Source organism: Lygodium microphyllum, unplaced genomic scaffold (assembly GCF_053477565.2).
Source record: "Lygodium microphyllum isolate KBCC unplaced genomic scaffold, Lygodium_microphyllum_v1.1.10 scaffold_57, whole genome shotgun sequence".
Lineage (NCBI taxonomy): Eukaryota > Viridiplantae > Streptophyta > Polypodiopsida > Schizaeales > Lygodiaceae > Lygodium > Lygodium microphyllum.
Genome location: NW_028229540.1, coordinates 683,585 through 705,590, shown reverse-complemented (window position 1 = coordinate 705,590; position 22,006 = coordinate 683,585). Strand labels below are relative to the sequence as shown.

The 22,006-nt window shown below is 42.7% G+C and overlaps 1 protein-coding gene across 1 annotated transcript in view; it reads right to left on the bottom strand.

The window, feature by feature from the left end:
- The window catches only part of LOC148008865 (uncharacterized), a 217,171-nt gene that overhangs the window by 5,550 nt on the left and 189,615 nt on the right, over positions 1–22,006 (bottom strand). Inside the window, exons 17-20 of the mRNA XM_087673975.1 lie at positions 10,101–10,358; positions 7,200–7,283; positions 5,718–5,837; positions 5,538–5,624 (exon numbers count right to left, since the gene is read on the bottom strand). Of these exons, the coding sequence (XP_087530101.1) occupies positions 5,538–5,624; positions 5,718–5,837; positions 7,200–7,283; positions 10,101–10,358 (549 nt within the window). The remainder of the gene's footprint in view (positions 1–5,537; positions 5,625–5,717; positions 5,838–7,199; positions 7,284–10,100; positions 10,359–22,006) is intronic.

The window sequence follows — 22,006 nt, the reverse complement described above, 5'->3', positions numbered from 1 at the left end:
CTGCTACAAAAAGGGTGCATTTTTTGTATTTACATGATAGCAAGCACTATTAGATGCTCCTACATGACCAGCACTAAATCATTATGCTCCAATAGTCCCTAGGGGTGTAGATATATATCCATATGGCTTGTTGCTTTGTACCCTAGGGCATCATGCCTATGCTACCATACATGAAATTAGGAATTCCACTTACATTACCCGAATACATTGGGTGTTGTGAGCCATGCATTGGTTTGCTGCATACCATAGAGATTTTAGCCATACATTCTTGTATGCGGTGCTTGTCCAACCATAGTATGAAAAATGGTACTACCACCAAAGTATCCTTGTTGTCCCATGCTTGAATATGCATAATTACCTCGCTGCCTATGTTCCCATGGATTGGCACTACCAAGTTGCCCATGCATTTGCACTTGTTGCCCTAGGCTACCAACTATTTGTGCTCATCAAGCATTTTGAACTCTTCCAAAGAAGGCTTAGGCATTTTCGTTGGTTCTTGTGGATGTCTTGAAGCCATAAGGTGTCTTCTTTTTTTTGCATTTGTTGTCCTTCCTTGGGGCATTCACGAATTGAGAAAATTGGGTATCCTTTGCCAATTCAACAAAAGGATTTGCTTCTATGCACATTTGGTCCTTGAAACTATCATCAAATTCTTCAACCCTTTGCTAATCATCAATCTCTTTATGCATTGAAGTGCCAACATTTGGATAATTTCCCACATTTTTAGCTTGTTGTATATGTTGAGAACCACACACATCATTGCATTTCCACCTTCACCACATGACTGATCAAGAAGTGATGCATCCTCTCCACTTGATCCCATATCACCATATGAAGATACGCTTGATGTAATTCATTGATGAGAGCAATTTCAACACTAATGCAATATTCTCAAGCTACAATCAAGTGCCACTAGCCCACCAACTCAAAGGATTTGATGGATGGTATCTAAGCAAGATGGAACCATGAAACCAGTCTTTCTTTCGTGGATGGGTGGTAATTTCCTAATTACAACTTAGTTACAACACCAAAAATTATTACAAAATTGAGAAATAAAATTAACTCACAATCTTGGACAATGGATACTAATGGCTCTAAAATTGGTGCCCCTTTCGGTAATTATTTAACTTAATCAAAGAAGAAGTTTATATATAATGGGATTCTCAGGATCCCTTTCAGTATTCCAATCACCCTTGCTACCCAAAAATACCAGCTAGTCTTCAATATCATTTGCTCCTTGGTTTGAGCAGTGAATTGGCCTTCACCCACTTTGGTGGAGATGGAAATGCCCCGAATTCATTGATTTGTTGGTCTCTCCACTTGAATTTGACTGAAAGCAGCTGCAACCTTATTGAACCCAGTATGGGAGCTTCCAATTTCAGGTATGCTTCTCGAGGCAATGATCAAAATCTTGATTTTTGTTATAAATTAGAGTTTATAGTAGAGATTAATTGAAACCTCTTTCTTTGATGGCTCAAACTGTTGAAAAATGCTGAGATAACTTGAGAGATAGCTACTAGGGAATGAGGGAGAATGCTGTGAAGAGAGAAATTTCTAAGTTTCATTGTGAGAAACACTGAAAAGCTCCTATTGCCATGTTCAAACAACCATGTATGCTGTCACCTATAGCCTAAAGACTACCAGAAAGACTGATGCCCCCTCTTGTCTGTTGTCATCTATACCAAAAGGACCTTGGGCTGCTATCACCTACTCCTTGAGGGCTCCATATTGTTGCCACATGCTACATGATTGATCCATGGTGGTTGCAAATCACACGAGTAGCCTCTCCTTGCTCTCTAAAGCCTCCTCAATCACAATGGTTGGAATAGACTCCACCAGTCCCTAAAAACATCTTTTGCACTTGCATGGGCAAGTTTTGCCAAGTGGTAGCCTTTTAGAATGTTTTTTTTCAATATTATTCATAATTAAATATTAACTTTCAATATTTAAATATTAAAAATTAATCTAATAATTATTTCGATGATTTAAAAAAATCTCATTGGTCAATAATTAAATTGGCTAGGCAACTTTCATTCTTGAGTGTCTTTGTGTAATCTTTGACCATCAGATTAGCATTAGATACCATCAAATGCTACTTCTCTAATGTTACCAACTATCAGTTATAGTCAATCGAATGATCTAGGCCAACAAATGGTATCAGATACCACCAAGTACACGTGCAATATAACTTATAGTAACATTTGCCTTTGACATCTGGTAATTTTGTCGGGTCTCGGACCCTAAATTTACTCTAATCCAAGTTACACATCACATGTGCAACATTTACTTAACCATGTGATTAAAAATTAATCCACATTAAATGAGGTTTCAAAAATACATGTCCTCATGACAACCGGTCTTTCTTCCCGGATAGGGTGGTAAATAACCTAATTTAGCACTAATTATAACAAGCATAAAATTCACATAAATTAAAAATGTACACTTTACCACTTTAATCTCGGACATTGGACACCATATTGGCCCAAAATTGTCACCCTTTGTGATATTTCTTTATCTTATATTGCAAATGGGCGGAGTACAATTGAGATCCTCTAATCTCCTCTGCTAATTCAAGTGTCTCTTGCTCCTTATAAAAGACAAATTTAGCCCCAAATCTCATATTGACTGGCCATTCTCTCTCACCCCCAGCCATTTCTCAAGTTATCTCAGCATTTTCCTTCTAGTTAGAGTTGTTAGAAATGTCTTCACCTATTAATCTTGATCTTGACTTTCTCATAGAACTAGCTAAATGTGTGCATAGAAATCCCAACACCCACCATTGGATAGACCAAATACAAAAAAACTTCGCCATTCTTGATGACCTAGAATCCAAATTGTACCATGGACTGGAGGAGAATCATTCTAGCTTAAGAATAGAAATTTTAATTTACCCTTGCTCATGACTAAAGCTGAAAGGTCTGCAAATTCTCAAAACACTCGTGTCGAATGGCTTCTATCAACAACTAATCAGCCTGCACAATCCTAGGATTGTTGTCAATAAAAAATTGAGCATAAAAAACATGTTCTTCTAGGAGGGAGAGACCTCTAATAACCCCATCTTGAAGTTCCTTATCCACCCTCCTCAATAAAGGATATGTGCTTATGGAAAAAGGGAGAGGGGGAAAGTGGACACCCTTGCCTTATAGATCTCAATTCAAAAAGAGTACAAACCTACCCATTTATTGAGACACATGTATTAGCATTAACAACCAAAGCATGCACTATATTCGTGAAGATGGATGCAAATCCCAATGCTTCAAGTGTAGAAAGAATAAAGGAGCACCTAACCGGATTGGAGGCCTTATCAAAATCTATATTCAGGAGGATAAATTTGGCATTCGTACTTAATGCAAAATCAGTAGAGAATGCTAGATTGAGTATGGGGCTTGGATTTTTGGCCCATAGACAAATCCATATTGTCCAGGCTGCAAAACTTGTGAAGAAGAAATGTAATACTTAGGTGCTCACAGTTGAGTAAAAAAATTATAGGCAAAGTTTAACATGGTAAGAGGCTACCAATGACTTGGTTTCCTCCCTTCAACTATCTTTGACGTAAGCTTGATTAAGCCAGTGTTGAACTCAGGTAGAAGCATACCTATCTTTTTGTAGCAAGTGACCATCTTGGTCATATCCTTCCCATATGCTTCCCATAGTGTTGAGAATAGGTAAAAGACCGTCAATCCTGTGAGATTTCCCATGTTTCATAGCCTTAGGAGCTATAAAGGCCTTCTTCCTTGAGAAAGGCCATCACTGCAACCCAATAGCAAGCTTGATAGAGAGTCGAGAATCCGAGTCTTCAAAGAAAAACATCAGTCTATAATGGTGAGCCTCTACCAATGGTGGTTCAGTCCCAACAATTTGAGCCATATGGTTCTTGAGCACTTGAAGGATGTCAAAGTCACTAGTAAGTAGCTTGCTCACTTCATCTTCAATGTCAATAATAGTTTATTCATTCTATTTGATTTTGAGAGCATGACCTAGTAATTCCCAATATCCTCTTCACTGAATCTTGACAGCTTGAATATAGTTATCTTCCTTACATTTAGCCTCAATCTCTTGTAGCAAGCACTAAAGATAGGGATTAGTAGAATAAGACACAGTAAGAGGGAGGAGTCTTTCTTTAAACTCAAGGCTATTTCCAAGGAACCTTCATCCAATCTCAACTTGAGTTTTGCCATGTTTTTGTGTGCACGCAATAATAGCATTAGAGCAAATGAGCCATCTATTTGACTAATGCAATATAAAAGCCCTTCCCAATAGAATAATACTAAACCAAGGTGGCACATGCTTGGTAGATTCCCAAAATCACCAATACAATTCCTCCTCAATAGGAGGTCTACCAAGGAAGTAAAAGAATAGTCATGCACTAACAAAATCTACATAGCTTTGAGTGGTTCGCTTAAGAAAGATGAATGGAGCTTTAGGCCACCTGATGTCCTTCATTGAGCTTAGCTTGATCTAGTCATATCTTGCAAGTTGTGAGTCTTTCAGAGCTTGTGAGAAATCCATTTCCTTGACCCCATCATGATGTCACTTCTCTTCTTGCTCATCTCCTGGCACCCATAGTTTTTCCCCTATTGCATACATTCATGCATGTTGTAGAGAGCCACCACGTATGGCAAGGGGGCTAATTGAGATTAATCGGAATAAATGCTTTAATTCCATGAAAATCATGTACTCAAACACATTGCCTCCTCTCGCTAAGGCTGGTTACACAAGTGACAAGCGTCCAATCCTTGCCTAGAGTGTGGCATGCACTTTTTGAATTTGGGCGCAGATTTGGGCACAATACCTTTACACACAAAAAGAATGCATTTGATAAAAAAGTAAAGACTAATAAATATATGGTTTTTCTAATTGGTTGCAAATGCAAAAAGTGCACCCTTCTCTGTCACTTTACAAAGTGGGCAGAAAAGACTCCCCATCTAAAAGTTGGCAACGATATACTTGTTTAGTAGGTAAACAATAGGTCACATCCTCTCCGATGTGCAAAGAACTCCGAACGCCCAACCCCTAAATAAGTGTTTTGATTAGTTAAAACTTAGAAAGTTGGTGTCTACCCGTCATTTGATATTTTTTCATGACAAGCCTTTTTTCTTACAAATTGTTTAGCATGATGAAGAAGTCTTTGTATTCCATTGTAGAACTTTGACTCCATGCACATCCATGCATTATTAGCAAAACAAATATTCAAGAAGTTCATCTATGTGAGAAAAATGGAGGGGTCATTTAATGAGAGAGCACCTTACATCATCCTTGCTTTTGCAAGGATTGAGTTGATCTAACCAACATTAGCACACATATCCACGAAAATTGTTGTGCTAACTTAGGGTATTTCAAAGATCAAAGTTTTCTTATCTACAAGTCTTAAGTTTCAACATTATACTTCTCATGTGTACCATTGGACATGTATTTGTTAGGTTTCAAAATGGAATAGTGAGGTTTGATCATATGTATATGAGAAAATTGTATATTTTGATTGGTGTGAGATAGAATCATTAGTTCTCATTTTACTTTTATCAAGACCAAATTATTACCTTCACATAAAATGTTGCTAATGTAATGATAGAGTATAATTGTTGTTGCTCAAGAATGTCCTCAAACTTTTGAAGCCATAAACATGTCTGGAAAAATGGAACAAGTTACTTGTTATGCTAGATCTAAGTGAATAATAAGCACAACGAAGATGAACAATATTATTTAGAATGAACACTTACATAATAAGCATAGTCATATCTCTCTTCATAAAGGTGGCGTTGTGCCAAGCATAGAAAATGATAAGCTTCTGCATAGTGCCAAGGCCTTTGTATGATGAGGTTTAAATTTGCATCCATGGTCTTTTCGTAGATGAGTTGGTGAACAATGAAGAAAGAGCAAATGAAGTTAGTAGTGGGAATGGTTTCTCAATTTGGAGCAATAAGATGTTGTTGTTTGCCAGCAGGATAATCAATACTACATAGATCTTGACACTATTCTAGTACTGGAAACATGAACCCATTTAGAGAAACTGTGAGCCCATTATTTGCATAATTCCATGTTCATGCTTGCCAAAATACACACATCTAGGTCTTTATGTTGTAGGTCAGGTAAGTGGAAAGGCTTTGAGAAGGCTTAAGATAAATGAAGCTATCCATAAAAGAATCCTCAAACAGTCCATACAAGTCATTGACATTCCAACATATAGATTCTGGATTCACAATCCCGTTTACAGATCTTTTGTTTGATTGACTTGACTTGCAAAAAAGAGTAAGATGATCTGGTAAGTCAGATATGAGACGCTTTGCTCTGAGGTGTGTTAATAGAATTTGGTTCTTTCTTGTGAGGGTGAATACTTGGCCAAAAACCCATTGTAAAGAGAGGTCAAAAACCATGTTAGAGTGCAGGAGAGGAAAGTCTAATAAATGCCTTTCATTTGTGTTACAGATTGCAGAAGTTATTGACCCTTAAATATGACATGATTGTCAACCTGATTGGCAAAACCTTAAGACTGGTGGCGCCAAAGAGGCAAGCTGTCCAGTTTAGGCCCCAGGCCCCCATGCCCATCCTCTTTGTTTCTATAACACGTTTCTTGTATGGGTTGTAACTTGTGTCATGCCATCTGCTGTTTGGATCCCCAAGACAACTTGTGCCTTTATATGAGAATCTTTTGCTTGGAACCAGAAAATCTCCTGCAGAATCAACTCCATTTCGCCTTTCTGCAGGCTGGACTGACTGAAAAATTAAGAGCTTCAGCCTGGTTTTAGAGGGTGAGAACAGGAAAAGCTTGTGTGCAATACACAGAAGGGCAGGTCTGATTTGGAGAGGAAGCTTGAGAAAACTGCCTGGCTGCTGACTCGGGATGGAGATGCAGCAGAAAGCTCATATGAGAGTGTTTGGGAATGATCTGATACAGAATACGTGCCTAATAGAAGCAGCCTTTAATAGCAGAAATTTTGTTGTAGAACAAAACATCTCCATGCCTGTGCAATATTGTGTCTAACAAGGCAACACGCAAGGAAACTGTAGTAGCAAACTGGATGAGAAGCTCTTTAGTCGATGCGATTTGGAACCGTGATATGCATCCTCCACAACGGTTGCTGTGCTTATTTGATTATTGACTTACATTTTTCCTTCCTAATCAATGGCGAGTCGTTTGAAAGCTCTTACTACCAATTCATTTTACGGGAGGGAAAGGAAAACAGATTAGTTGGAAACTTTACCTCTTGTTTTTTTGACAATATCTTCCATTTCTCGATTGTCAAAGCCATAAGCACATAAATTTTCTTCAATGATTGTGGATGCTCCTAAATAAGTTGAACAAAAAGGTAGATACTTAATGATCACGAATCTCTCTCTCTCTCTCTCTCTCTCTCTCTCTCTGTGGATGGCAGGAGAGCTAGAAGCTCTTACATATATTGATGCATATATTGATGTAGTGTTATCCATGAGTCATGACAAGACATGTCGTCGATCACTTGTAGTCCTTGTTTTGACTTCATGGGTCACTTTGGTCCCTAGTAAATGTCAATACGGCTCTGTATGTGTGTCTTGTTTGTAAAGTTTTGACTTAATATGATAATGAATAGTGGCTTTACACAAAAAAAAGGGGTGTGTGTGTGGGTGATTAGAAATGATTAAGTAATAGTTAGGCATCTGTACACTTTCATTACAGGGTTTGTCATCCATGTAGGTATAGGAATATGTACTTTTCCATGGATTATTAAGCCTGGTAATGATCTTTGGCAATTGAACAAATCATCAAGCTGGTGGAAATCTAATCTTTGTAAGATTTGGAAAATTAAACTACCTTTCGAGCAAATACTGTCATTCTTTGGAGTCGTCTAATAGGAGTGTTAATAACCCCCACCGTAAAAGATTGCCCTTCTCTAATAAAGAGCCTTACCCATGTTTGAGAGGTTTATTTATCACTTCTCCACTGTGCCCCAAATGCTGTCCATCACGTCTCTGGCCCCTGTGATACTAAAAAGCCTTTATCTTTGTTAATGAGTCGGTAGCTCAAGAAAGGTAAACCACTTCTCCACTGTAGAAGCTACGTGGGAAGAGAACTCCCCGCAGATAAGCATGCCCTCTCTCCAATGGCATGGCCTCTCTCTGTCTTGACTTGCTAGTTGAAACGAGTCTACCCTCTTCAGTTTAATGGTGGCTGGAGCAATCTGGTGAAGTCTTGCAGATGCTGATCTCCAAGCCTGGATAATAGCAACAGCAAACCTGACCCCGAAATTTTCCAAGCCATGTATCTTGGACATGCTGAAAATTTCAATGAAAGCTCAGCTGTTGTGGTCCTCCGTCGGCAAGAAAAATAATCACTAGTCTCTGTAGCAATAATTACATCCACGAATCCTCACCTAGAAAAATGACCCTCACAATAAGCTTCAACAACAACACTTTGATTCGACTGTTCGGTTCAATAATCCCCAAACCACACCTACATCACGGTTGAGTGATAAAATCCCAGGCTACGTTAGCCCTCTCTGTCCTTCCATCTCCACCTGACCAAATGAAATTCCTAAAAGAGGCTGTTCATCTGGCTGATGCATGACCTAGAGAAGGTCCAAAAAGAAGGAATGTACCACGGTGGTAAGTACAATCTAGTTAGCAACTACCACTCTCCATGTTAGAGATAGTCTGTTTGTGTTCCAATACAGTAGCTCTGCTTGAGGCTTAAGGGTACGGGTGCTAGCTTCTGCTCAGATGTGATATTGATGCCCACATGACAACCAAGGTATCTCATTGAAGTGCAGTTGAGAAGTATCACAGTAAGGTCCTGTCCCTTGGAGCATGCAAAAAGTATGGATTCCTAGAAGGCAAACATATTGTCCAGAATATTGTGCTTTCGAATAAAACTTAGAAGAGTAAGGTGCATGATGTTTGGCATTTGAAGAGATAATATGAGACTGAATTGCTTTAACAAGAATATGCAGGTCCAAGAAAAATAATTTGTCTCCACATCTCCAATATGTCTCCATTGCCTTATGGGATGAGGTGAATCACTCCCTCAGCCTCCCTGGCATATCTCCTGATGGCAAAATCTCTAGAAAGGTTGCAAGAAGTCGTGTGCCAATAAGGTCCCAGTAGCAGGACCTCTGCCAGTGGTTGATCTTGCCAGATTTGTCACACCGTCGAGCTCTCAAGTATCACATGGAGCATCTAGAACTTCAGCTAGTCACACATTGTCTATTTTAGAGGCATCTCCACCATGTACATCTTTTGGCCATGCACCTATGGATCCTCCGAGGTGACATGTTGAGGTTGTATAAGATCCACACCAGGGTCCAGTTAGCAGTTGGCTTGGTTACAACAATTTCCATTTGCTTGTGCTAGATATGGAGAGCCAAAGAAGACTTAAGAGGCAGTATCTATGGGGCTGCTGCAAGGCTCAGGAGGTATGGAGGAGAGCCCTCACTGTAGTCTTTCATGGTATAGCATAGACTATTAGTGACATCGGGGATAAGTAGCTTCGGTCATGGATAGAGGCCTTGCTTGCAGTATGGTGATTTTCATGGAAGTTAGTCCTATTTGCTTAAGCAAGATAGCCATGCTAGACTCCTCATAGACACCTCTTTGCATGTGAAGCCTCACATGCAAGAGGATGCAGAGCAGCTTTGAGAGGATGAAGAATAGAAGAGAGGATTTCTTGTGGATGTGGGACTAAGGCACTTTCTTCCATACTGCCCCTCATATGGTTTGGCATTACAGCCTGCCGGATTGGTTGTTCACACAACCATTGTATTTGTGATTACTTTGTTACTCTTTACAGAGTTTCTTGTACTTTGTATTTTACCTTTTTGGCCGAGGTGTTATCAATAGAATTTTCTTTTCTTGAAAAAAAAAGGGCTTAGTAGAGAATTCCATACTCTATCTTGACCTGCAATTTGTGAAACGGCCATTCAGTTACCGTTTTAAAGAATTGCCCATATTAATATCTCAACCCAAGTGGTAGGGAAAATTATGCTTGTGAGACAAAACCTCAGCAGGTCAAAGCAATTATACATAGACACACAATTGTGATGTAATACCATATCGTAAGTGCTTAAAACATATACCGCCTAAGGCAAAAAAATGATAACTATCAGATGCTATCAAACAAATTATTTCCTGACCTTATCCGGTAACTTTTTAGCAAAATCTTTGAGCAGCATTGCTACTTGAATGTGTTGCCCAGAATGCTCAGCAGCTTTGATTGCCAAGCTATGGTTGTTAGCATCAACAAGGTAACTTGTGTAAAGATGAAATCTGTCTTTCACAGTATCTTCATGATTGTAACTTTGTGCAATGCCAAAGGCCATCTTCCACATATTAAGATCGATGCAACATTCGATAGAGTTACCAACATCACCATGTTGAATAAATGCAGCCACCTGTATGTTCTATATCACGATCATTGCACAGAATTGAGAAAAAAGAAACCCATCATGTTTATGAAAATTTATCCCAGGTGATTGGAATGGAAGATGCAGATTGTAGCACAAAAGTTCAAACAGCTACCAGCTCGAGAATATTGCCAAACTGAAGAAGAAACTTTAAGAAACTGAAAAATCCATTTTTAAAAGAACAGAGAGATTGGCATTCCTAATGCTAGTTGCTTCCCCAAGACACAGTCATCTGCTTGACCAACAGCCAAGCTTATGCAATTATACACAGACGCTGCAAACCTTTCTGCATACTATCTGTTCTTTTTGGAAGAACTTCACAGAAAATTTCAGGTGCCTTATTGTTTTGGAGGGTCTACCCTTAATGTCAGGCTACCTGCCACATGACTGCATGTATGTGTGTGGGCATGGGTGTGCATGCACTTGAGAGAGAGAGAGAGAGAGAGAGAGAGCGATGGCAGACCTGCGCACATGCCTACCTGCCTGCGGACGCGTTTCCCCTGACCTGTGCGACTGTTCGCCTGCTTTGCGTGCCGCCTGAGTTCCTGCCGCAGATTAGCGCAGGGTTCCGTCTACCCTGCCCGACACTTCGAGTCCTGCCCTTGCCTTCCAGAAGTCCATTTTCTGTCCTACTCGCACTCTGTCTCAGCACACCTGTGTATCATCATCGACCTGATCTGCATCCTGACATTCCTGTGGCACCCTGCCCTGTGTCTGACTCCGAGGATCTGTCTTTGATGGCCTGCTCTAATCCCAGAAGGAGACAGATTGTGTAAAAGTCTGTACAAACAGTACCGCAGAGTATAGATTTGCGCAGAGGACCTAAGGTACAACGACCTGCACAGAGAGAGAGAGCGCCCTGTAAATAGCTTTAGATCTCTTGTTAAAGTGGTGATACAACATGGCTAGTCCGGACATGGCCTTTATTGACCAAACGGTGGCAGCCCTCGGTCCGGATTCTGAAACAGAGGAACCAGAGGATATGGTTTGTGGCACAGAGGAGATGCCACCTGGTCTTGACTTCCAACCTGCGGGCAAACGCACCAAGCATACTTCGGAAGATACAATGGATCATCAGGAACGTTCTTATGCTCAGGTTGCTTCTGATTCTGTGGATTCTCAGGATGTTGATTGGGAGCATTTGTTGGAGTTTGCCAACACTCTGCTTGGTGATTATGTTCAACATAATCATGAAGCCTTTTCTGGCTCTAAAATTGAAGATGTTCTGGAAGCCATTGTGGATCCTAAAAATGTTTTGCGCTCATTCTCAGTGTTTTATGAACGTGCTGTTATACTCTTCTTCACTAGTAGGATCCCAGTGCTTTCCTATATTCGCCAGTGGCTGCAAAGTCTACTACAAGGGGAGTGTGTTGAAGAGATTTTTGTTGGGCCCCGAGGCTTTTATGAGATGTTGTTGAAATCCGAGCAGCATCGTGCCGATCTGCTGACTAAACTGCCATTGTTCTTTGATCGCCGTTTGGTCCATGTTGTGCCATGGCACCCAATGGCAGATTTTTAGCGTTTGCTTCAACACGAATGCCCGGTGTGGGTTGAAGTGGAAAACTGTCCGGCTGTCTACTGGCCATTGTTAAAGGATACCATGGCCGTTGTGGGCACTGTTTTGGTTCCCCTGAGCCTAAGGGCCACGAAGCATTTGAGTATGCTGTAAAAGCATCAAGCTGCCAAAGTTTACATGCCCTAAACGAGCATGCCATAACTCCGCCTGTATCATAGCAGGAGTAAGAGTGGATGTCAAGTATGCTGACTGATCTACTGAAAGAGCATCCAACTCATATAAACCATGACACAAAGATCCTGTCAAGACCAATGTCATGCATTCTTTTTCTCGAACCAGGCAACGGTCATCATCAAAAGTGACCTGCATACCACAACGTGCCAAAGAAGAAATAGAAAGCAAATTCTTCTTTATTCCAGGCACAAACAAAGCATCCTGCAGGCGGAGAATGGAGCCATCAATGGCTGTGAGTTGAATCTCCCCAATACCACGAACAGGGTATGATGCATTATTGGCACACTGTACCGATTTCCCAACGGGAGGTGCACTAACTGAAGCAAACAAATCTCTGCGAGATGTGATATGTCTAGAAGCACCACTGTCAAAGAACCAAGTGTCAGCATCCTCTGTAGAGCTAAGTGCTCTATCGGCCCAAGAGATATCATAACTGCAAGTGTAAAAACAATAGTCCCTGTCCACAACAAAGGACGCGGACTCACTAGCAGTGGAAGGAGTAGTAGAAACAGACATTCCTGACTCCTTTTTCTTCTCTTTGGCAATGCGCTTTCTGCACTTAGTGATATAGTGGCCGGGCTTCTTACAATAATGACATTTTCCTTTCTTTGCTTGCGTCCCCCCTTGTGACTGATTCTGCGATGTGCCCGAAGTGCCAGAACTCTGTGGAGCATTTTTCACCTTGCTGTTCTTGCCTTTCTATCTTGCCACAAAAGCCTGCTCAGAGACTATAGCATCCACACCACTATTTTTCCGTGTTTGCTCCTCCTCTAGAAGCAAGCTAACCAACTGAATAAAAGTGAGTGGGTGCTCAGCAATCCCCATGGTGAGGTTCAATGCAGTATGAAAAGACAAGTACGAAGGAGGTAGGGGATTCAAGGTGGTGGATATCAACTGGGCATCCGAAAAATACTCATCTACATTCATGAGCTGCTCCCTTAAGTCCTGAATCTTGTTTAAGTGATCCTGCATAGAATCACCTTCATGCATCTTCAGAGTTTCCAACTCTTTCTTCAAGAAAGAGATCCATGTCTCATTTTTTCCTGCAAACATATGCTCCAAAGTCAACCATGCATCTCGTGAAGAAGATGCCGAACGGATATGAGGTATGATGGACCGCTGAACTGCCAGAGCAATCAGCGACAAGGCCTGTGCATCACGGGTATCCCAAGCTTTTTGAGCTGCAGTTCTTGGAGGAAGTGGCTGAGGTGGAGCGGGCTGAGGTCCCCGTTGTCCACGTGCGCCATGGGGGGGAGGAGTAGCGGGAGCTACAACTCCCGGCCGAGTTTCCTCTCCACTGACATAATCCCATAAATTCTTGGCCACTAATACATTTTTCATCATAAATGACCAAAGGGAATAGTTGTTTCCGTCCAGTCTGTCCTCCTTAGATACATACGTAAAAACATCACCTCCCTGATTTGCCATGATGACAAATCTCCAAGGACAAAATGAGCAATGTCAAAGCAGTACGAACTGGAAATCTGCAAATTTTCAGAAATTGCAGCAAATACGTTTTTGCAATTAATGTGCAAGGGCGTACTCTGTCAGAAAACTGTCTTTTACTGCATGTTTCCCAAGGTGCAAACAGTGCAATGCAACACTGTTATGAATAAATCCCCAAAATTTTTGCCAAAATTTCTGTCAAAAACAGTCGTTCTGTGACTGTATCAGCAGTTTAAATGCATCTGTCCTCCAAATACACAAAAGCCCCAAAATTTCTGACGATTTAGTCCAGAAATTTGCATGAAATTTATTTCTCCAGTAGTTCTGTGCCAACCGCGTGTGAACCTTCGCTTCCAGAATTTTATTCTGGGCTGAAATAATAAAAATTTTGAAAATTTTACCTGGGCGTGTGGCAGAGTACTGACGTGGACCTGACGTGAGAACTGTCGCGAGCTGCAGGCAGGTGTCAAACAGCGGGCAGGTTGGTTGCGTGGCAGGTCGTCTGACGGGCGGGCGGACTGGCTGATGTGGAGCTTTAAAATGGCGGCAGGCGGACTGGCGGGCTGGGCGAGGTCTGATGGGCGACTGCTGACGGACGACTGCTGACGGGCGAGGTCTGACGGGCAGCTGCTAATGTGGTCGATAGGCGACGACGACAGGCGACGCAGCTGCTGATGTGGACGACTGCAGGCGACGACGAAATGTGAGAAGGCTGCGCTGACAAACGTCAGCGCCTGTAGCTGACGTGACGCGTCTGGGATGTTGACGGCTCCTGCTGGTGGCACGCTGGGACAGGGCAGTGTTGTGCGTTGATTGTGAGCTGCGCGCAGGGTAGAACTGGGCAGGTTTTGAGCTGGCGACTCGGGGGCAAGACTGGCGGGGACTCCTGACTGTTGCCTGAGGACAACTTTGATACCAAATGTGAGAGCAGAGGATCGAGATACAGCCAGATTCAGTAGACAGTGTGAGAGTGAGAGAGACAGATTTGAAGCACGACACCCAAGAGAATAGACTGAATGAGTGTAATCTAAAAGTACAAAGTACAACCCTTAAACCTTAGGGTTGTAGGGGGGTGTTCACACCCGACACACACTAAGTGCCTAAATGTGTGTAACATAAGCACATAAGTACATACGATAATAAGACCATAAGTCTGGGGGAAAAAACCTCTCCTACCGAGAGTAAAAAGTGCCCTAGTGTCCTACTGATCACCGACACTCCCATATGAGCGTAGGCGTAAGTAAGGCGTGAGTAAAATACCCAACAGACTTAAAGGTCTCTTGCAGTGGCAGATAGATCTCATTCGGCACTCTGGCTTACTCCCTCGGGAGGACTTACTTCCCTGGCATATGGCAATTTCCTCTGCGTCTTTGCCATGACTTTTGTAACTCTTTTGTCGTTTAGTACTTTATAAATATAACATCCATTATGAAAAGAGAGAGAGAGAGAGAGAGAGAGAGTGTGAGCCCTAGTCAAAGTTTGAGAGGGACATTTGGAGCTTTGACCATGTCTTTCTTCCCAGTTTTGGTGTGTTTGTCAATTATGCTGCCGTGCCGGATGGTTTCCAGGCCCCCCAGGGTGAGTGCCATTTTATCCGGACTGCCCAGATGACACATCAACATTTTTTCACATTATTTTATGTGCTAGCATCAGGTTGGCCAAATTTGCAGTTTCCAGCTATGTATAGCTGGTCACTTTGTTGGGGCAGTCAATCACTTTTTTGCCTCACAGATGCTCCGTTAGGTGGCTCCAGTCTTCTCCTTCTCCCTCGTGGACAGCAGGCTGCATACTCTCCATCTCCATCACCGTTGATGGTGCTGTCATCATTATTCAGCCTAATCTAGTGCCCTCATTGATGCCTTGGGCTGCATGTAGGGACTGATTAGTCCTCATTGTATTTATAAAGCCACCTTCTTTGTTCATTGCAGATCATTCTTCTCCTTTTGCTTTCTCTTCTCCTCTTCTTTTTCTCTTCATGTTCGTGATTCACTTCCATTGCGCACTCTCACATGGTATCATTGCCAAAGTGAGGATACGGCAGTCTCCCATCAAGAGGTCCCCCAGGCTGAAAACATAAATTTTCAGCGTCGCAGAGGTGAAGCTACCTTACACTATTTGGGGCCGCCTACAACAAAATGCAGATTTTTGTGGGTGTTTGTAGGTATTGAAGATGTCTTATTATCGGTTCAATGGCTTTGATGACTTTGAGAGGAGATTTCTTATCACTCCTTTGACCGGCGGTGTGATCATTGTGAAGAACAAAGGTCTCACCCTTTTGTTTGGTCTCACCGTTGGGAGCAACATTCTCCTTCTTCTCACCCCTCTCTCCATGTTTCCCATAGAGCCCATTCTACTAGCTTTAAATTGCCTCACATGGCACCACCTACTCAAGTGCCTATTCTCCCTTCTTTATCCAAAGAGAACTGGCTAGACGGTTCTAACTATTCACTTTGGTCATGTAAGGTGGGATGCATCCTTGACACCTTCGATCTTTGGGAGCTTGTTACCCTACATATTCCCCGTCCTGTGGAGGATCCCCATGTGGGAACCACAATGGATCACGTAGCCCTCTTGAATCGGCTCAACTCTCGAGCCAGATCTTTCTTTTAATGAGCTTACACGGTTCTGTTGTCTTGGTGCATGTTTGCAGGTTGAATATAGTGGCAAAAGTATGGTTGAAGCTTGTATCTTTGTATCATAAAAAGATGTTTGCTCATGAGATTTCTCTTGAGAAGAAACTTTAGATGCTCAGTGTTGATGACTCCCTTTCCATAAAGGATAACATCAATAAACTAGAGGATATGAGGGATGAGCTTGCATCTCTCGGGAGGACTATATCTTCAGAGGATATGGCATTGATTCTTCAGACTCAATTGTCATCTCCAAAGTTGATGTGTTCTACACTAGCCTTCTAACATCAAGGACTTGAGATTACACGAGCAAAGGACCCTCACAGTCTTAGTTACCCTTTGGGAATTGATTGATAGGTAGGAAGCGATTGACTAGACATTGTTGAGTGAAGAGCTTGCCTTTTTGAGTTTGGAGGGATGACTTGCATGTGGTTGGTGGCCTATCTCCTTGTGTTGGAGATCACCAAGTCATCTGTGAGGATTCCACTCCAAAGTCGAAAGGGGTAGCTTGCAATCTTGTGAAATCGCATGTAGGCCATAACCTCTAGTTGCACCACACTGCAGACTATTGTTAGTGATTGGAAAATTTCATGAGGTCTAATCAAACTTATGTGATGGACTATGTACCTCCTGGGTAAGGGTTGAGTACTTACAAACTTTCCAGATGATAGGATCACCCATATTGCCTTGAACCCTAATGCATATGCTTATTCCAACTTCTGGAGTCACACTTGGACCATGATCTTCTAGGCAAGACAAAACCCCACAGAGGTCATCAACCGCCGCATGATTTTCAACACCTTGAGACTTAGTGCTCATCATTTCAATCATCCAAGAGATACTCTTGAAGTAAGGTGGAAGCCTTTACTCACCTTTAGTGCAATAGTGTGCCAAAAAACCTTTTGTTTGCCCTACTGGTTTTGGAGCATGACAAGTAGCTCAAAGAGGTTGGTGCCAGTGGATCTCGCTCCAAAAGGCTTTCACAGCAGGTTTGGGAGGAGGGAAGTAGAAGGCAAAGCCAAAGGCAAAGAAATATGAAATAAAAGAGGACACAAAGGATTCTAAGAAGAAGCCCAAGTGCCCACACTATGGAAGGGGCACTCATTTGGAGAAGTATTGCTAGAAGTACCCCCCTTTTAAGCACATGGAGGAGTCGATGAGTCTAAAGATTTGAAGGCTACCTCAGCTACCTCTGAATCGTTGAGTCCGTGTTCATACATTTATTCGAGGAGGAGGATGCCACTCTTGCTTCTTCTATGGCGAAGCCTTGGCTTCATTAGGGCTTCTTTCCATATGACTTTCCAATAGGATTAGCTTCAACACATGGGTTTCAAAGGGGGATCTGTCACCATTGGTGACAACTCTTTCATACTTGTTTGTGGAGTGGGGACCATTCCCCTAGTGCTGGGTCAGTAAAACTCTTTAGCCAAAGTTCTCAATGTATGAGATTTGGGATTTGACCTATTATTTGTTCATGGTCTTACACAGCTAGGTATCCACATTGTGTTCACGCAAGATGGAGTGACTATGAAGGATACTTCTATTGGAGCGGTTCTGTGGACAGGTACATAGGAGAGTGGGCTTATACACTCACAGCCCTTTCTGTGAGGACTTCCCACAAGCTAGAACCACTTTGGTAGATCTGATATGTGCGCCTCAACTTTGATGCTATCATGTGGGCTTTTCGGGAGAAGATGGTGGAGAGACTTTGTGATTTCCCCCATTTACACTCTCTGTCCTAGCTGCTTCAAGGGCAAGCAGCATAGGCAACCTCATTCACAGCTTGCTTCTAGGAGGGCTTCTACATCGTTGGAGTTGGTTCACACCAACCTTTGTGGATCTATGAGCATGGCCTCCCTTGGGAAGGCCAAGTATCTGATGTTGATTGTTGAGGACTTTAACCATTATGTATGGCCCTATCTCTTGGAGTACAAGAGTGTTAACGGTATTTTGAGAAGGCTGCAGAAAGCGCAAGTGCTGGATACTATTTTTTGGTGGATTACTATTTTGTGGAGCTTCATTGTATTACTTTGGGCACTTGTGTATTACTTTTTACTCATGGACATCATCAGACTATCATGGTTGTATTATTTTGTGAGAGCCGGGCTCACTCCCGTGCACATTGTATTTATCACCCGTAGTTGTATTTGTCGCACCCGCATGTGTTGCGTGGGTTGCGCACATGTAATTGTGATTAGAATAGTGTAGGCTTGGTCTATTTAGGCTAAGGTTCAAGCATGTTTCAAGGATTGACCGGCCTAAAGCCCACTATGTGGGTAGGATGCCCAAAGAGGGTGCAAACCCTAATTCACAGTTGTGGAAACCCTAAACGCAAAAGGGGCGCAAACCCTAACCCTAACCCTAAACGCAAAAGGGGCGCCAACCCTAACCCTAATTCTATGTCTATATAAGGGTGGGAGGTCTCAGTTGTATTCACCCCTTTGGCACATTCATGCTGCGGAAGCTCTGTTAGTGCAACCATTCAATCTTTCTATTCTATCATCTTGCTTCCATTGTGTTGAGAGTGACTGAGAGGGAGAGAGTGAGAGGTGTGTTGAGCGAGGGACTGAGGGAAGGTGAAGCTCTTCGTCGTCTTCTTGCTTTTCTCGTCGTCTCTACTAGCTCTTCGACTCGTTGGTGTGCTTGGTGGTGGATGCGAAGGAGCGATGGCATCGAATCGTGTTGATCGTGGTCGTGGAACTATCTTCGAGCCTTTGAAAGGTAAGTTAGGTGAGTTCACTACAACTCGAGCTAGTCTTGTGTTCTTGCTTCCTTGGGTTGGAGAGGAGAATGCTTGGTTAGTTAGAGCGGAGCGTGAGAGACAAGGTGAGAGATTGTCGCCAACGTGAGTTGGAGCTTCTGAAAGAATAGAAGTCCGTCCAAAGTCCCGACTGTTGGTGCGTTTGCCTCAACATTTTGGTTCCGTTGCCGGGACCTAGGATGGTGCAACCGCCGAGGTTCTCACACTCCCACCGTGTGGCGGAATAGGAGGCTTGTGCATGGGCGTGGATAGGATCGATGTGGTTCCGATCGTCCACGTTTGTGGCTAGCTTCTGAAACCCATGCGACTAGGTTAGGAAGGGCCAAATCGGAAGGAACCGGTTTGTTGGATTGAGATTGGAATAGGGTAGAATAGAAGAAAACACAAACCATAAACTCAAAAACACAAAAACACAAGAAAACACAAAACTTAAAACTCAAAACTCAAAACTCAAAACTCAAAACTCAAAGCGCTCTTCTTGTTGTTGGACATCTTGTGTGGGAACGTTGGGAGATGAGGGTTCATCGTTCTTGCTTTTGTCATTGGTTACATACATGTTTATGATTGAGATCTAACCAAATATACTGCTTGCCTTTGTACTCGTCTTCTAAAGTTATTGGCTTGTGAGGTAGATGAAGGGAAAAAGAGGTGTAAGTAGAAGGTGAAGGGGATAGAAGAAGAGAAGTGTTCCAAGAGTAAGAAGAAGAAGGTGAATAAGAAGAATAAGAAGAAGGGGATAGAAGAAGATAAGAGTACGAAGAAGAGGAAGCGTAGGAGAATATGAGAAGTTGAGGAAGAAGACTAGGAGAGAAGGGAAGTGGAAGCAGTTGAGAAGGAGAAGCGGATTAATGAGAATAAGTAGGGAAGTCGGCCAGAAGGGTCGGTAGGGGAATAGGAAAGAGATATATATATATATATATATATATATATTCTCACCCTTGCTCTAACACATCAACTCGCACCACCTCATTTGCACTAGGTCATACTCATTCGCACCACCTCATTCGCACCACCTAGGTCACACTCATTCGCACCACCTCGTTCGCATTCGCACCACCTCATTCGCATTACCTAGGTCATACTCATTCGCACCACCTAGGTCACACTCATTAGCACCACCTCATTCGCATTCGCACCACCTCATTTGCACCACCTAGGTCATACTCATTCGCACCACCTCATTCGCACCACCTAGGTCATACTCATTCGCACCACCTCATTCGCACCCACCTAGCACCTTACTCATTCGCACCACCTCTTATCACTCACTAGTACCACCCCAACCCTAATCCCTCACAAACCCTAATTATCACTTGCACCAATCACCCCTCACTCATACTCCTCTCTCACTAATCCCCCACTTACTTCTCCACAATCTCCCACTTACTTCTCCACACTCATCTCTCACTCATCTCTACTCACTCATCCTCTCTTAACTCTCACTGACATTCCCACCCATAGTCTCTTAACCTATGCCTTAAGCTTCACTCCTACTTGTTTTACTCACATTCTAAATTTGAACCTCTTGCTTTAAGTATTGGTATCAAGTGCCGTCCTTACTTGCCATATTGTCATCATGACCTGGTTGTGATACTTGGCGGAATTGCTTGTCCCCATGCACATTGTATTTGAAAGGAAGAAAGCTTGATTTCATACTTCGAGTGTTTTTCTTTAAAAATGGAAACGATGAAGAGAATGTGTGTATTTGACAAATATTGAGAGAACCCTTCAGGTACTTTTCACTCCCACTCAACAACTCAACAAAACAACCAATTCGGACGTTCTGAAACATTTGAACCATCATTCACTGAGGACCATTGCTAAGACCTAGGTTAACCTCTCATTGATTTAGTTGTATGCGCTTGCGAAACGGCAAGGTGATCCTCTCTCCTCCTAGGGAGCGGATCCCTAGCCCCGAGACTCTTACTGTCCCAACAACCTTCACAATGGATGAAGCAACATTTTTAGACTCTCTTCCACAAGATGTCCGAGAGTCCTTGGATAGCTACCAAATAGCTGCACGCTTTGATCGTGCTCGACTCTCCCTAGCAGACCTTGAGGAAAAACTCATGATCCTCAAAGACCAAGGAACTAGTACTTTTAGCAAGATCCTCGAACACACCATGGACACAAAGCAAGAACTTTTGAACATGAAAATCGAACTGGATGGGGATCATCCACTAATACTTTAACGGACCTCGTCCAACGCAGGCTCTTTGATCATACCGACTTGCTCACTGTGGGAGCTCACATGGCTCAAACACTGCTTACTAGGATGGGTAATACACCTGCCCAACGAGACCAAGCCAAAGTTCCCCTAGTGGCCAAGAAAATTGATAAGTATCGTGCTAGCGACGACCCATACAGCTTCATAGAGCAATTTGAGCAAGTTTGCGAGGCCAATAACCTTATAGGCAATGCCAAGCAGGCTCAAGCCTTTGGGCTTTGCATGGGCGAGAAGGGTCATACTTGGTTTACTGGCCTCGATCCAGCTGAGAAGGCTTCCTTCGCAGCTCTTAAGACTCTCTTCATAAAGCGATTTGCCGAGGCAGGCTACGGGGACAATTTAATTGTCCGACTCATGAATATTGAACAACACGACGAAGAGAGCATGAGAGACTATGTGTCTCGATTAAAAGGCCTCTACAAGAGAATCCCACTAGCTGAAAAACCAGCTGCTAAAGAAGTCACGAAGGCTTTCATCAAGGGTATCCATGATGAAAAGATCTATGAGGCACTGGCTAGCAATTCCGTGCTAGATCGAGCAAATCTCAATGGAGTCTTAGATGAAGCAATCCGCATAGAAGACCTACACAAGGAGAGAACTCGCGATAAGAAAGGAAAAAGCCTAGAATCTGAATCCCAATCTAGTAGAGGCAAACTTGAGATAGGAAACACCCAGACTCAGCATCTCATGGCTGATGTGATGAAACAACAGCAAGAGCTCTTAAAAATGATCGACTCATTCAGGCAGCCTCGACCGTACCGACAAAACGTGCAGTGCATACATTGCGGCGGTGATCACTAGCCATCCGAATGCTCTCGACAG